A 13,384-nucleotide genomic window follows, 5' to 3' on the forward strand; every position below is an offset into this window, starting at 1 on the left:
AAACAAACAAATAAATTCTCAATTCACTGATTGGTCATTGCTCATGCCTCGTTCACACCTCAGATTGGAGAAGAAGTCCTCACGTCACTTACTTTGTGCAGTCCTCATGGATCTGTACTTGTGTTACAACTTATAAACAAATACCACGCGTTCGTAGCTTTGCAGGCATCCTTCAAATTTTTCACATGGAAATTACAAACTTCTGTTTTTTTTACCGAAGGAGATCTGCCGCACGCAGCCTTGCTTGATGCACGTCATTCCATCCACAGTTTCTACCCTTTTTAACACAGTGCAATAGCAAATGCTCATATACACGCACATATACTCATCCCTATAAATGCACGCACGCACGCACACCCTATCTCTATGAGCATCTCCATCGACAATTTCAACCCGTTAACCGTAATTGCTTACAAAAACCTTTTTCAGATGATGGCAAGAAGCGCAGAACGGGTATGTTCTCTCTTAGAACAAATATTTTTTTTCTTTTTTTGCGGGAACTTAGAACAAACCGTTGCCACCTCCATTACTTTCGCCAGACCTGGACATAATGGAAGTTGATCTCCGTATTCGCAACATCCGGGCCATCGTGTTTTTCATCCTGTACATTTCCGTCTCGCTGTTGAGATGACTAGATTGTTGACAGTGTTCTGGGGTGCTGGAGAAGCTGAAACAATATATTTCAGGGTGCACGTGGGGGTGTTTTGGTCATATTATTTTCTCTTTTTACACATGATTTAAATGCTCATATTATTGCACAAAAATGTACATGAGCAAACTTATAACCAATATCCACGTGCACGGTTTTATAAAGTGCATTCCAAAAATCCTCTCTGGTAGCTCCGCAAGGGAGCTTCTATTCCCCGCTTTATGCTGAAACATGACGCTATGACGCTCATGCAGACTCGCGAGCTGCGGCGCATTAGTGCTCGTCCCCTTGCCGGCTGGTTGCTCGGTTACTTGCTGGCTGGGCGCTCTTAGCTCGTTTTTCGCTCGCTTTTGCTACTGCTGCTCTTCTGGCTCGAGAAACAAATCGGTTAATGGATTTTTAAATTTTGTTAAATTGGTGAAATAATGTTTTTCAGGAAGTTTAAAAAAAATCAAGAATTTCGAATAATGTTCGTAATTTTTTAAAATATTCAGGATGTTTTGAAAAATAATGAACTTAAAAAATGTTCGTGGATTTTAAAAATACTCAATTTCTATAAAAAGTATTCACAAATTTGTAAAAATATTTACGAATTTGAAAAAATGTTATGAATTAAAAAATACGAATTTGAGAATGTTCATGGGTTTGATTTTTAAATGATTTATTTTTAGAGAATTTGAGCAAAGGGGAAAAATAGAAATATATAAAAAACTAAAATAAAAAATTGGAAACACAGAAAAGATATAAATAATAGGGCGTGCAACATTCTGGAACCTTCCCAAAACCAACCAGGAGGAAGGTCCGGGAACGTTTACATGGCGGCCCATTACCGGAATGCGTGTAGCTCTGGGCTGAAATGGATTGATTTCTGGCTGGACTAACAAAGAGTTCGGTCAAGACAAGAACCACGACCCGTGCTCGCTATGCCCACTACCACTTCACTCCTCCCACCAGCCGCCGCCACTCCAAGCTGCTCGAGAACCAGGACGAGATCTTGGCCGGCGGCCATGGCGGAGGCCGCAAGAGCAGGAGCGACGCCTCCCCACCGCGGCCTCCCGGATGAGATCTTCATCTGGGAGATCCTCGTCCGCCTGCCCCCCAAATCCCTCCTCCGCTGCCGCGCCGTCTGCCGCGGCTGGCGCAGCGCCACCTACACACGGGGCTTCCTCCTCGCCCACCACGCCCGCCAGCCAACCCTCCCCATCCTCTACTGCTACAAGCTCAGCGACGACGAGGACGAGGCCGAGTGCCTGGACATCATCCCCTTCGATCACCGGGCAGGGCTCCCCGCCGCCGAGCAGATCCAGTCCGCCGCGCGACTTGCTCAAGCCTCCCACCTCTTTCTGGAGGCCTCCTGTGACGGCCTCCTCGTCGTCTCCGGAGGCAGCGCGCAATTCGCTATCTGCAACCCGGTGACTCGTCAGTATGCTCCCCTTCCGCTGCTTTCTGACAAACCGTTCTTGGCAATGTACCCTTACCCCCCTACAGGGGAGTATAGACTACTCACGTACCCTTGCCGGAAGTCAACTCTGACCAGTCAAGTTGACTGCTACGTCTTTGCACTGGGGTCCAGCCAGCCGCCGAGGAACATCGGGTGGGTGGGCGTCGGGGAACTGAACTTCAACGCCACATCTTTGCTTTTCCGTGGTAGCCTATATTGGTACCTATGGCAGCATGAGAGCGAAAGCAACAAGATAATCGTGTTCGACACCACAACTGAGTCGTTCCGGTTATTGTGCGGTGCCGTTGTTCCTGGCTGCCATGAGCTGTTTGAGATGGATGGCATGCTCGGCATGTCCATCTTTAACATGGAAGGGACAGTCATTGATATCTGGGTGTTGCAGCAGGACTATGAAAGAGAGGTCTGGACCTTCAAGTGCCAGATTGAAATGCCGGTTATGGAGATCAGGGCACAGTGTGGGAGTCATGAAGATTTTTGGAATGTGCTAGTCGTACCTAGGGATGGCGAGTTGTTTGTGCTGCTCAGATTTGCTGGGTGGCTACTGCAGGTCGACATGAATGGCAAGTTGGTTGCCAGTTTACATCGCAAAGGCGTCGGTCCTACTAGGCTTCAGCTCAAACAAACTCTTGTTCCGCATGCCTTCTTTCCAACACTAGAGGGTTATGTTGTGAACGATTTTCCTTTTATCTGAAGGCTGTTGGTTGAGCTGATGCTTCATAATGTCCTACATGTTTGTATCCTCATGAGCTATATTATGTATGAATCGGATCCGCTGTGAGTCTACTAGCTTCGTTGTTGATGCATATAAAATTCTAGTTGAGAATCTCTGGCTGTTACATAGTTGTATGAAATCTATGCTTGTGTCGGTACTCTTTTCAGAATTAATGAATTATTGTGAGTGTCGGTACCAAAATTACCAAAACATTTTGGTGTGTTTGAAATATGTGCCAACTTTTTCTGCCCCATGTCACCTTCAACTGGAGAATTGAATTTGGTTTTTTTATGCAGCCTTCTAGGAGTCTTCTTAGTACTCACTACCAGTTAGCAATCTGCCTGCCTTGTGTCTCTGTTTCCCATTTTATCTAGGTCTTCGTTTTCTGAGAGATTATCTTGTTGCCCCCTTAATAATCAATATTTAGCAATGCATATGTGTTTCCTGCCTCTTTGTTTTGTTTTTGTGATGGTCAAATGTGTCCAGATTGTTCTCCACTTTAACTTGCAAGCTGCACTGACTCTTAGAAAAGCCTGAGCACTGCTCCTCAAATTAAAGGGTTAACTTCTATATGCCACTGTGAACTTCGTGTATGCAAAAAATGCCACCGCAAAGAAGGGTTAATTCACAGTTTCCAAGTGTTGGCAGTGGCATTTTTTCTTAAATTTTCTTCATAGTTGTATTTTCCACATACGCGAAGTTGGAAGTGGCATATATCGAATTGGTGTTTCCATGTCCTTTTGTCGCCTTGTTTAGAATTTTCTTCATCATTTCACTTTAGGTGCAAACCATTTTATCTCAAGTAAAACTTGTTCATGGTAAAAAAAAAAAGAAAAATTCTTTTCGAAAAGGGGATTGCCCCAGCCTCTGCAACTTGTTCATGGTCTTAGCCAGGCACAGGTTCCACATTGTGCTTCTCTTGAGGTGCTGCATAGTTGCCATCCATGAGCCATGTTCATTTTCATCTGTAAGCCAGGCACAGGTTCCACATTTTCAACTAGACCATTTCGATTGCCAATAACTGAAAACAAAATTGCCTTGTCTCAAGCAGAGGGCAGCCAATAACTGAGTTATGTGGGCAATGCCGTTGTAGAAGCAAGTTGAAAGCTCACCTATTTGCTTCACATGTAGGCTCACTTCATGTGCACCTCACGTGATCGATCTTCCTCTTGTTTATACAGGGTAATGTGAGGTGATGCCAGACCAGAGGTTGTGAACAGATTTCTCCACTGCCTGAAGGTAATCCAGTTATCATAAGGTGAGCTCCAAAGATGATTATGCATGCATACTCTGTTTTGCGTCTGCCACGATGTTTCTTCTGCATCAAGGCGTGTGTGCACATCTAGAACTTCTCTCTCTCGCGCGGGTGCTTGCCCTTGGATTGAGCTAGGCGAAACTGGACCGCGAACAGCCGAGGCTCACCAGGACTTGCATGCAAAATTTTGCGTTTTGTTCCAGCCGATGATAAAATGTGGCAAACTGTGGTATTTGTTGAGGTGCAAGTTGTACCTTGATTCTTAGAAGAACCTGGAGCATTTCCCCTTAACTAATATATGTGCACCATAGTTAACTTTTCTTCATGAATCCTTGCCATCTTCTTTGTTTTTCTCTACTCCAAAATCTCACTGCTACCTCCGTCATCTACCACCCCTTTCATCAGAGCTGAACCAGTCAGAAATTTACACTTCTCCTTACAGTTTCAGTTCAAAAAATTGCACTCTCCCATGCTTATCCACTTCATACATCATTGCTGCTACTACTGATACTAGTAAGCTTGCACGTGCAAATGCACGTCTCCACTAATATTACAAACATACGAGAGAATTAAAATACACAGAAATAATTTTGTTTGCACCAGGTATTGATTCAAGTTGATTGATCAGGACAGAGCATTGCATTGACAATACCCAACATAAAGTTCTTGTCAGTTGGGTAAATGCAATAGAGCATAATACTTGGTGCAACACTTGAATATACATACAACTAATACTGGTGGAAAGCTCGCATACATGAAGCACAGAGCTTCGCCAGATAAACTTCCACGTGAAAATATGGCAACCCACAATTGCGATATCTCAACATATCACATTAAAGACATGTAACACAACAGTCTAAGAAAAACTTGTAATTACACTAACATTTGGGATATTTGAGATACTTGTCATGAATAATTTCTCCCATCAACATCATTGCAACTTAGCACAATTCATTTTCTTTTCTGCAGAAGGTCGATCTTATTTCTTCTAACATGTCTGCTATATGGATCTTGGAGCTGCAGGCAGATGCACACATCTCAGTTCAAAGCATGTTTGTAAGCCAAAATTATACCTAACGATATAATCTACACAAACCTAATGCTCAGGCATAAATACTAAACAATCAATGGCTTAGTAGTTGATGGTGAAAGTACATTACAAGTTGAAGTTTCTGGTTCCAACAAATCCCAGCTATTGGTTTCCGTCAGCCAATAGTTTATTATCGTATTAACCAAGGTTTGTGCTTCACTTATGGAGGTCGCCGGTAGAAACTATTTGTGCATAGAAGTATCTTTCAAGCTAATAACATTTTAATTTAGGTCCCATTTTCATCCATCACTACACATTTTAATTTCTGTGTGCAGGAACAAAAATACCTTGATGACGATGCTCGGTGCAGAAGAAGTTATCATCATCTAGGTTGACATTGACATACCGTCCATCCAAATCCTTGTCAAGATGAGTGCAAGCAGTTCAGACAGAAGCTAGGAGACAGGAAAGACAATACATGTGGTCAGTCATAGTAACTATGACGTAGCAGCCCTTACTATGTATTTAATCACAGTTTGAACTTCCAGATTGCACACTGACAATGATTACCTTCCCCGGAACCTGACAGTATCAGTATTTGTATCTATGAAAAGCATGGGTGCTCCATCTCCATATCCATGATGTTCTCTGGTAGAGTTACTTCTTCATACCTGCAAGAAGCAACACTTTTGGACAACCATGTACTGTATTTTGAAGATGAAGAGAAAAAATAAGCTGCTAGCTCATGGGAAAGGATTTCGTTGAGCATCATGGCTTCGTGGGCCTAACGGAGCAAAGATGAATTGAGTTTTGAATCATTTAATCAAATGATTATTAAGGCTGCTAAATGAATCATCAGTGTACATCCTTCAATACAAAATGATAATCATACATGGCAAGAACATACACAAGTAAAGTGGAAGATAACAAACTTTCTGGCTTCACTCATTTTCAGTTTAACAGTTTTCAAAATAACAAACTTTCTGACTCATTTTCACACAAGTAAAGTGGAAGATAACAAACTTTCTGACTATGCCCATCAAGCCTAAAATAGATCCTATTACCATCATTTCACCACCACAGTTTTCAAAAGGAGTAAAAGAAGCATCTTTTGCATACGACAATTGTAAGCTAGATATTCAGATCTAGGAAGAGTTGCAAAATTCTCCCACTATAGTTATCCTTCGTAGCAACAAGCGACAAACAAATACTTTACTACCATGGAATCACATTTTCAGGGGAAGCAGCCAACAAAAGTTTACATAGGGGCAGAGGAAGCACTCACTGACGATGGTTTGGCATAGGCCTTTACGGCTGTACCATGGCCCTGCCGCCCATGACGTGGAGTTTCCCAAGTAGCCTATCGGCCTGCCAAATCATCAGCAGAGCGTCAGCCACACCCACGCAGTTAACAAACACTGCTCGAGTAGAGATCAAATTGAGAAACAGACCGAAAGGCCAGCACACTACCATCTCGCTCTGGTTCTGTTCCCCGCCTCTCTCCAATGGTGGCAAAAACCCTAGGCAGGCGCGGTTCATCTCGTCTCAAGGGAAGACGTGGGGCCAGTGAGCAGGACCAGAGGACCGCAGGGACGCAGGCCGCGGGCCGCGAGGGTGAGGCAGATGAGGGCCAAGAGGGATGGCTCCCTCCAAGATTGACGCCGACGGCAACTGCGGGGATGCATCCTCGAGTAGCTGCGCAGACCCGATGGAGGAATGTTCAGGAGATGGACCTCACCTTGGTCGGCGGCCATGCGAGGAGAGGGCAACATCAACAGAGTGGTGGATGGTCCTGTACAGAACTGCAGACCACACTCCTTCCACACCGAACAACGATGACAGCACCTCGATGCTCGCCACGGATCGAGGTCCTTGGCCTAGTCTTCCGTGGGAGAAACGGTGACGGCTGAGGAGTTGCCTGCGAAGCGAACGAGTTAGCGGCGGGATGAGATTGAGTCAAAATAGATCTACCTTTCATTTCAAAATATATTGCTTGCTCACAGCCCATGATTCAAACTCTTGAAACAACGAAACATGTGGGTTTTTTTTTTAATTCAAACTACAATGTGGTTTTTTTAACTCAAACTCCAATGTGGAGGAAACTTAACAAGATGCATTTCCTTCTCGTTATATTATATTTCAGATTATATACTCCATGGCGTAGAAATTCCCGTGCTAGCATTCCAAGGTCCTCATCATGCACCAGGTGAACCTCTTATGAATCAGCAGAATACATGAAGCTCATACCGGCAGCTCTGGAACATTGTCTACCAATAGAAGGTCATAATTGTATAAGGGGAGGCTGCTCCAGAAAGTACTACATGTAGGTTTTTGATCAATTAAATAACTAAACATTTAAAAAGGCTGATATTTGAGTAATTGTGACCCAAGCAGAAAACTTTTATTGTTTATGAATTCTCAACAATTCCTATTGTACAGTGAGTCATGCATGAACAAAATCCCCTGCGCAGAACCCTAACGTAGGATTATATAACCTTAAGGCATGAACAAAATCCCCTATATAATTCAGCAATAGGAAATACCCTGAACAAAATCCCCTGCCCTTTGGTTGGAAGTGTAAAAGAAACTTACTTGCATGAGTTGAGCGGCATGGCGGCGTGGCGGAGGCCAAGCTGCGGCTCCGGCGGCGGCGACCCGCAGCGAAGGGCGCGGCGGCTCCCCCGCGGCCCCGGCGGCGGGCTACCCGTGGCGGCTCCTGCGGCGAGGCGGCGGCGAAGGGCGCGGCTGCGGTAGGCGAACGGCGCGGGAGGAGGAGGAGGTCGTGCGGGAGGCGAACGACGCGGGAGGAGGAGGAGGTCGTGCGGTCGTGCGGGCCAACCGGTTTTTTTTTTTTTACTGCGGGGCAGATTAGCGATCGATGGATTGCAGTGCTTAATGCGTGGTTTGCAGCGTTAAACACCGAAGAATTAAGGGCCATTGGATTTTGCTGATGGATGGTTGAGATGATATGGTTCTCCGCCCTCTCTTCCTTTTATAGGGGTAGTAGATAGATAGGGTCAGTTCATTTTAGATTGGCATGAACGGTTTGCTTTATTTATAAAGCGGGACGAAAGCCTTTTTCAATAAAATGTAAGCTGAGTATTACCTCCTTGCTTCTAGTGACTAGCAATGCTTCCTCACCTCCTAAAGTCAGTGCTCTCATCTCTTAAAAAAATTACTGCTTTCCTCCTTACTTGTCATGGTCATCATCAGAGTACTTATCTACAGCAGCTCCCAAGTCTGTTGACTATGCTCCATCAAGCATAGCGCTGGCACCTTGGAAATTTCAGGAAAATCACCAATGCCGAAGCGTAACTGAAAGTTATGTTTATTCTGGTAACTAGTCGTCTTGCTCAGAAAGCTGTTTGAAGTTAGCTTACCAATCGTGTGAATACGTATGTGTAGGTCATGGATGCGGGGGAGCACATGCTCCGACGTGAACAGTAACCAGAAAACAAATAGTAAATGATTTTAAAAAATTCTAACTTTTTTGTGGATGTTCGTGTTAGTGTTGCAAGCATGCTTGACATTTTTCATACGGAACAGAGCAGCGGTGTTTCGCCGGTGAAAAAACAAATTTGGGATGACAATTGAGGGTAACATTTCGTGTTCAATTTTTTTTTGCAGAGGCCAAAATGCTTAACCTTTTTGCCTAAAATTTTGTAGATAGTATTTGAATGTGACTATGAACACATAGAATTCTTGTTGGGATTTTTGACATTTCAAAAATAATTTTCGCATGCAGGAGCACGTGCACCTGGGAGCCCAAATGGATTTCCGCAAAATCAATCAATTTACTAAATTATCCTGTCGGAGGTAAAATTTGTCTGTCTTTTATAATGTTGGCATTTCTAGGGTCTCAGAACCAATGATCAAGTGAAGGATGATCATATTTGCCCCTGGCTCCTATAGAGGTTACGGAAATATTTTGGGCACCACTGACTGTTCTAAGTCTAGTTTATTCTTGGTTTTCAATTCGCCAAATGACCAGAAATGTCACTTCAGTTTAACAAGTATTTGAATTGAAAGTTTGCCCGAATTTATAGAAATTTGGGTTAAAATATCAAAAAATGAGAACTGTATTGGGTACCTCATCATTAATCGTCATTTATGAGAAAAATAAACAGACTAGCTCATGATTTGATCAACAATGACACTACATCTTACCTGCGCTTCCACAGTTCCACGTACCATATTAAATCATCAATGTGTACATCACATGCAAATACTACAGTAATAAATCCTCAATTCACTGATTGGTCATTGCACATGCCTCCTTCACACGTCAGATTGGAGAAGTTCTCAAGACACTTGAGTTCAGTCCTCATGGATCTGTACTCGTGTTACATCCTGAGGCCTTTAGTAGCTCATACACACAAGATCATACATTCATATTTTTGCAGACTGCCATTGTTCCAAAATTTTCACAGGGAAATTACATACTCCCTCCGATCCGGATTAATTGATGCAACCTCATAGTGCGTCAATTAATTCGAGTTAGAGGGAGTACCAAGTTCAAACTTCTTTCATACGGAAGGAGGTCTGTCATATGCAGCCTCAGTTGATGCTCGCCATTCCATCCGAAATTTCTACCTATTGATCATAGTTGCTTGCCAAAAACCTTTTTCAGATGATGGCAAGGGCGAAGAACGGGTTCGTAGCGGTGCTTCTCTCTCAGAACAACAGTTGCGATTTCCATTACTTCTAGGGTGGCGTCACACCTGCAAGTAATGAAGTCGATCTCAGCATTCGGGCCATCATGTACATTTCCGTTTCTCTCTTATGATGACTAGATTCTTGGCAGTGTATCTGGGGCGTTGGAGAAGCTGAAACAGTGGATTGCAGGGGTGCAGGCAGTGTGTTTTGGTTGTATTATTTTCTCTTTTTACACATGATATAAATGGTCATGTCATTGCACAAAAGCAATTTGAGATAAAAATACAATATTTTTAAATGGGTCATATCTGGATAGTTTTCAAACACATAAAGGTACAATATTTGATAGGTTTTATAAATTGGATTCGAAAAATCCTTGGTGGCTTCGCAAGGGAGCTCCTATTCCCCGCTTCATGAAACATGTCGCTATATTCTCGCAAAAAAAGAAAGAAACATGTCCTGCATAGACTTACCGCCGGGAAGTTGGAGGCCTTGCCTCAGAAGAGCAGCGAGAGCATCTCCTGCATAGACTTACCCCCGTAGAAATGACTTCGGATAGCCCGAGCGGGGTCCTCCACCCCACTAAACATCCACATTGGATGTGCTCAGGCCTGAAGGGGCTGGATGCCATGGCTGAGAGCCACGTGCATCATCTGATCCAGAGTCAGCTCCTCCTCGACCCAGCGGGCCACCTTCTCCACCTCCCTGAAATCATTCGAGGTGTTGTTCCTCGGCTTCCAGGAATTAAGCTTGGAGGAAGGCGTCAGATCGAAGGGAGTGACTATCCCGTCCCGAGGAGGATTCTCCAGTAGCATATCCGAGATGTAAAACCACTCCTCCTGCCAGTTCTTGATAGTCCTGATGAACGACCTCTGTAGGTAGACGATGCCCTGGATCTTGTTGATCTCGCCGTCACCGCACTCACATGCCATTGCGCCATTGCTTTGGAGCTTCACGGTGAAGAATTTGCACCACAACTCAAAGCTTGCCCGGAAGCACAAGAATGCTTCATAGAAGGTAACGAAGCAGGTTATGTGTAGAATCGTGTTAGGGGCAAGGTGGTGGAATTGCATGTCGTAGAAGTGAAGCAAGCGCCAGAGAAAGGGATGGATTGGAAAACTGAGACCGCAAGGAGGTGAGAAACAAAACATACCCACTCGCCGTCACGGGGTTTGGGCACCCTCGTGGAACATAAGCCGACGTCCCTGGCGACAAGAGCATAACGGGCGGAGAGAAAAGCTCCAGTGCTGATAGGTATCCAGTTGAAGATAGCCTGCCTAGCTGATGCCGCATCACCGTGGAAGATCTCCACTTCCCCATTGTCTGGAAGCAACCAGAGGCTCCCCATCGGCGTTCGAGGACTTCTCCATCTACTCTGTTTCCCCTCTCCGGGAATAGTCAGGCGAGGGGGAGGAAAAGGCAGTGACTTTGGCTCGGGCGTGTGAGAAAAGTTTGGGCATAAGAGCTCGAGCAGGAAGATGAAGATTGAGAGTAATGGGAGCGTAGAACTCTCCTCCTCATCGCCTCTGGCCTTTTATAGGTGGGGCGAAGCACGAAAAGACAACAAGGTTATCATGCCGTGTGGAAACATATCTCCCATTTCCCATGCGTCATGTGTCAAACGCACACGCGAATAGACGGGGCGATTGATAATTATTGTATGTATCGAGGCGCACGATCTCTTTTTTGACGGGACATGACGACGGCGGGGCCTTGGCCTATGAGCATGATTGGTTTGCTACCAATATTTGGCCAGCCAAATGTTGGCATTGCCAAATATTGGCAATACCAATACTTGGCAAATATTGGCAACTTATGTGAGATACGCGAGACAACTTGATAACCAATCAATTAGTAGCTAATTTGGTACAATGTCAAACATTGGCAATGCCAATTTTTGGCACCAAACCAGTTATGCTCTATGTCTTCACACCATGTTGATAGTCAAGACACCCACGCCTTATGGCCACGTGGGCCCATGGATGGGATGACCATCTTCATGAGCCGAGCGCGAGAATACTTCGCGACTAAGGAACGCCTGTGTTGGAGAATCTTCGATATGCGATGCTTCACAAAAATGATGAGATGCTTAATGGAAACTGAGGTGGTCTTGGGGACCTCGGATATGATCCAGTGATCAAGACTTGACTTTGGAGGACAAATTCATTGAATCAGTCTTCAAGACCGACGACCGAAGACGAAGATCTGCTCGGAAGATCCGAGGTGCGTCTAGACTTGAAAACCGGTTTAGGGGCTACTGATGGTCTCCCGGCTAGGGGGCCTCTGACCAAACTGTCTCTTAACCAGATGGGGCGGGTTGAGGATCCCCATGTTGGTTCGGGAGTGGGCCACATCGAGCAGCCCATGGTGTATGAAAGGAAGGTTTCCGAAGACTTGTCGTATACTCCAAGATGCTAGAAATCGTCTACAACTCGTTCCGCTTGTACATAGACGCTAGGATGTAACCCTAGACCCCCCAATATCTATATAAACAGAAGGGTAGAGATCATAGGAGACGGACAACAACATTAGTGTACTCCATCCAAAAGCAATAAAACACAAGCAAGACTTAGGGTTTTATACTTAGGGTTTTATCTCATTCGAAGAGTCTGAACCTGGGTAAAAATTGTGTCCTCGCTACCATTGTCTCTAGACTCTTAGTTTGGGAACCCTTGCCCGAGATGTGCCGGATTTAGTTTCATCACTTAGCGACACATGCACGAAAACTTACCAGCTATCATCGACAAGGTCAAGCCGACTCCGGCAGGGGTCGTTCGGTGGTCAGAGACCTCGATAATTTTTTATTATGTTTGAGATGCTTTGTATTTTAGTTAACTTTTATAACAATCTGAATCTTTTTTGAAAAAAGAAAAGGACAGACATGATCGAAGCAACAAAAATCCAATTAATCTTCTAAATCTGGGGCTAATTAAGATGAAAAGAGTTGCACGCTAATTAACGGAATTATGGGGGAAAACATTTATAACCTTGCTGATGAGGCAAACTCAAATGCAACTCACGCCACTGCTAAGAGGACCTCGTCAAAGTTGTAGATTGGCGTCACCATCCTCACTTCTCCTAGATTAACCGACTCTGACTTCGTCACGAACGACCATCGATCAAACTCACATCACAAAGACCCATGCTAAATTTTCAACTCCTCAAAATTTGACAAACTAAGGCTATAGAGGTAGTTTGTGGGGTAGAGTTAAAATACGAAAAAGGGGGTAGAAATGCTCTAAGCAATAAATAAAAATCTGCTAGAGTCCTTTGAATTTGGGGGGAAATCTCTAAACTTTTATGCACTTGTAAACCTGATTAGAGGAATGCTACACGCACGGACAACGTTCATCGTAGTGGCGGCACTTTTTGATGGGATAAAACTAAGGCGAGAGGGCCACCTCGCTGAAATTTTAGAGGGCTCCCATTTGGCGCCCTATGCGCTGGCTCGATGGCCAACACGCTTCATCCTTCTCCCACGCCCCCTTTTGGGCTGGCCCATGCGCGGTGCAGGCTGCACCCTGTTTTTCCATTTCACTTTTTGTCTTTTCTGTTATTTATTTATTCTGTAAAAGAATTCAGGATTTCAAAAAATATTCTAAATTTCAAAACCAATGTGA

At 44.4% G+C, this 13,384-nt stretch overlaps 1 protein-coding gene across 2 annotated transcripts; it reads left to right on the forward strand.

The window, feature by feature from the left end:
• Positions 1–1,549: 1,549 nt before the first annotated feature.
• LOC123080544 (uncharacterized) lies at positions 1,550–5,842 on the forward strand. 2 transcript variants are annotated; one of them, XM_044503472.1, is made up of 3 exons: positions 1,550–2,072; positions 4,005–4,081; positions 5,048–5,842. In XM_044503472.1, exons 1-2 carry the CDS (start codon positions 1,573–1,575, stop codon positions 4,012–4,014), a joined length of 510 nt encoding a protein of 169 aa, XP_044359407.1. In that variant the 5' UTR covers positions 1,550–1,572; the 3' UTR covers positions 4,015–4,081; positions 5,048–5,842. The 2 variants fall into 2 exon arrangements, with proteins under 2 accessions (XP_044359407.1, XP_044359408.1); XM_044503473.1 differs by having other exon boundaries at positions 5,444–5,839.
• The last annotated feature ends 7,542 nt before the right edge of the window (positions 5,843–13,384 follow it).

The sequence above is a fragment of the Triticum aestivum genome, chromosome 3D (genome assembly GCF_018294505.1).
Source record: "Triticum aestivum cultivar Chinese Spring chromosome 3D, IWGSC CS RefSeq v2.1, whole genome shotgun sequence".
In the NCBI taxonomy this organism is placed as follows: domain Eukaryota; kingdom Viridiplantae; phylum Streptophyta; class Magnoliopsida; order Poales; family Poaceae; genus Triticum; species Triticum aestivum.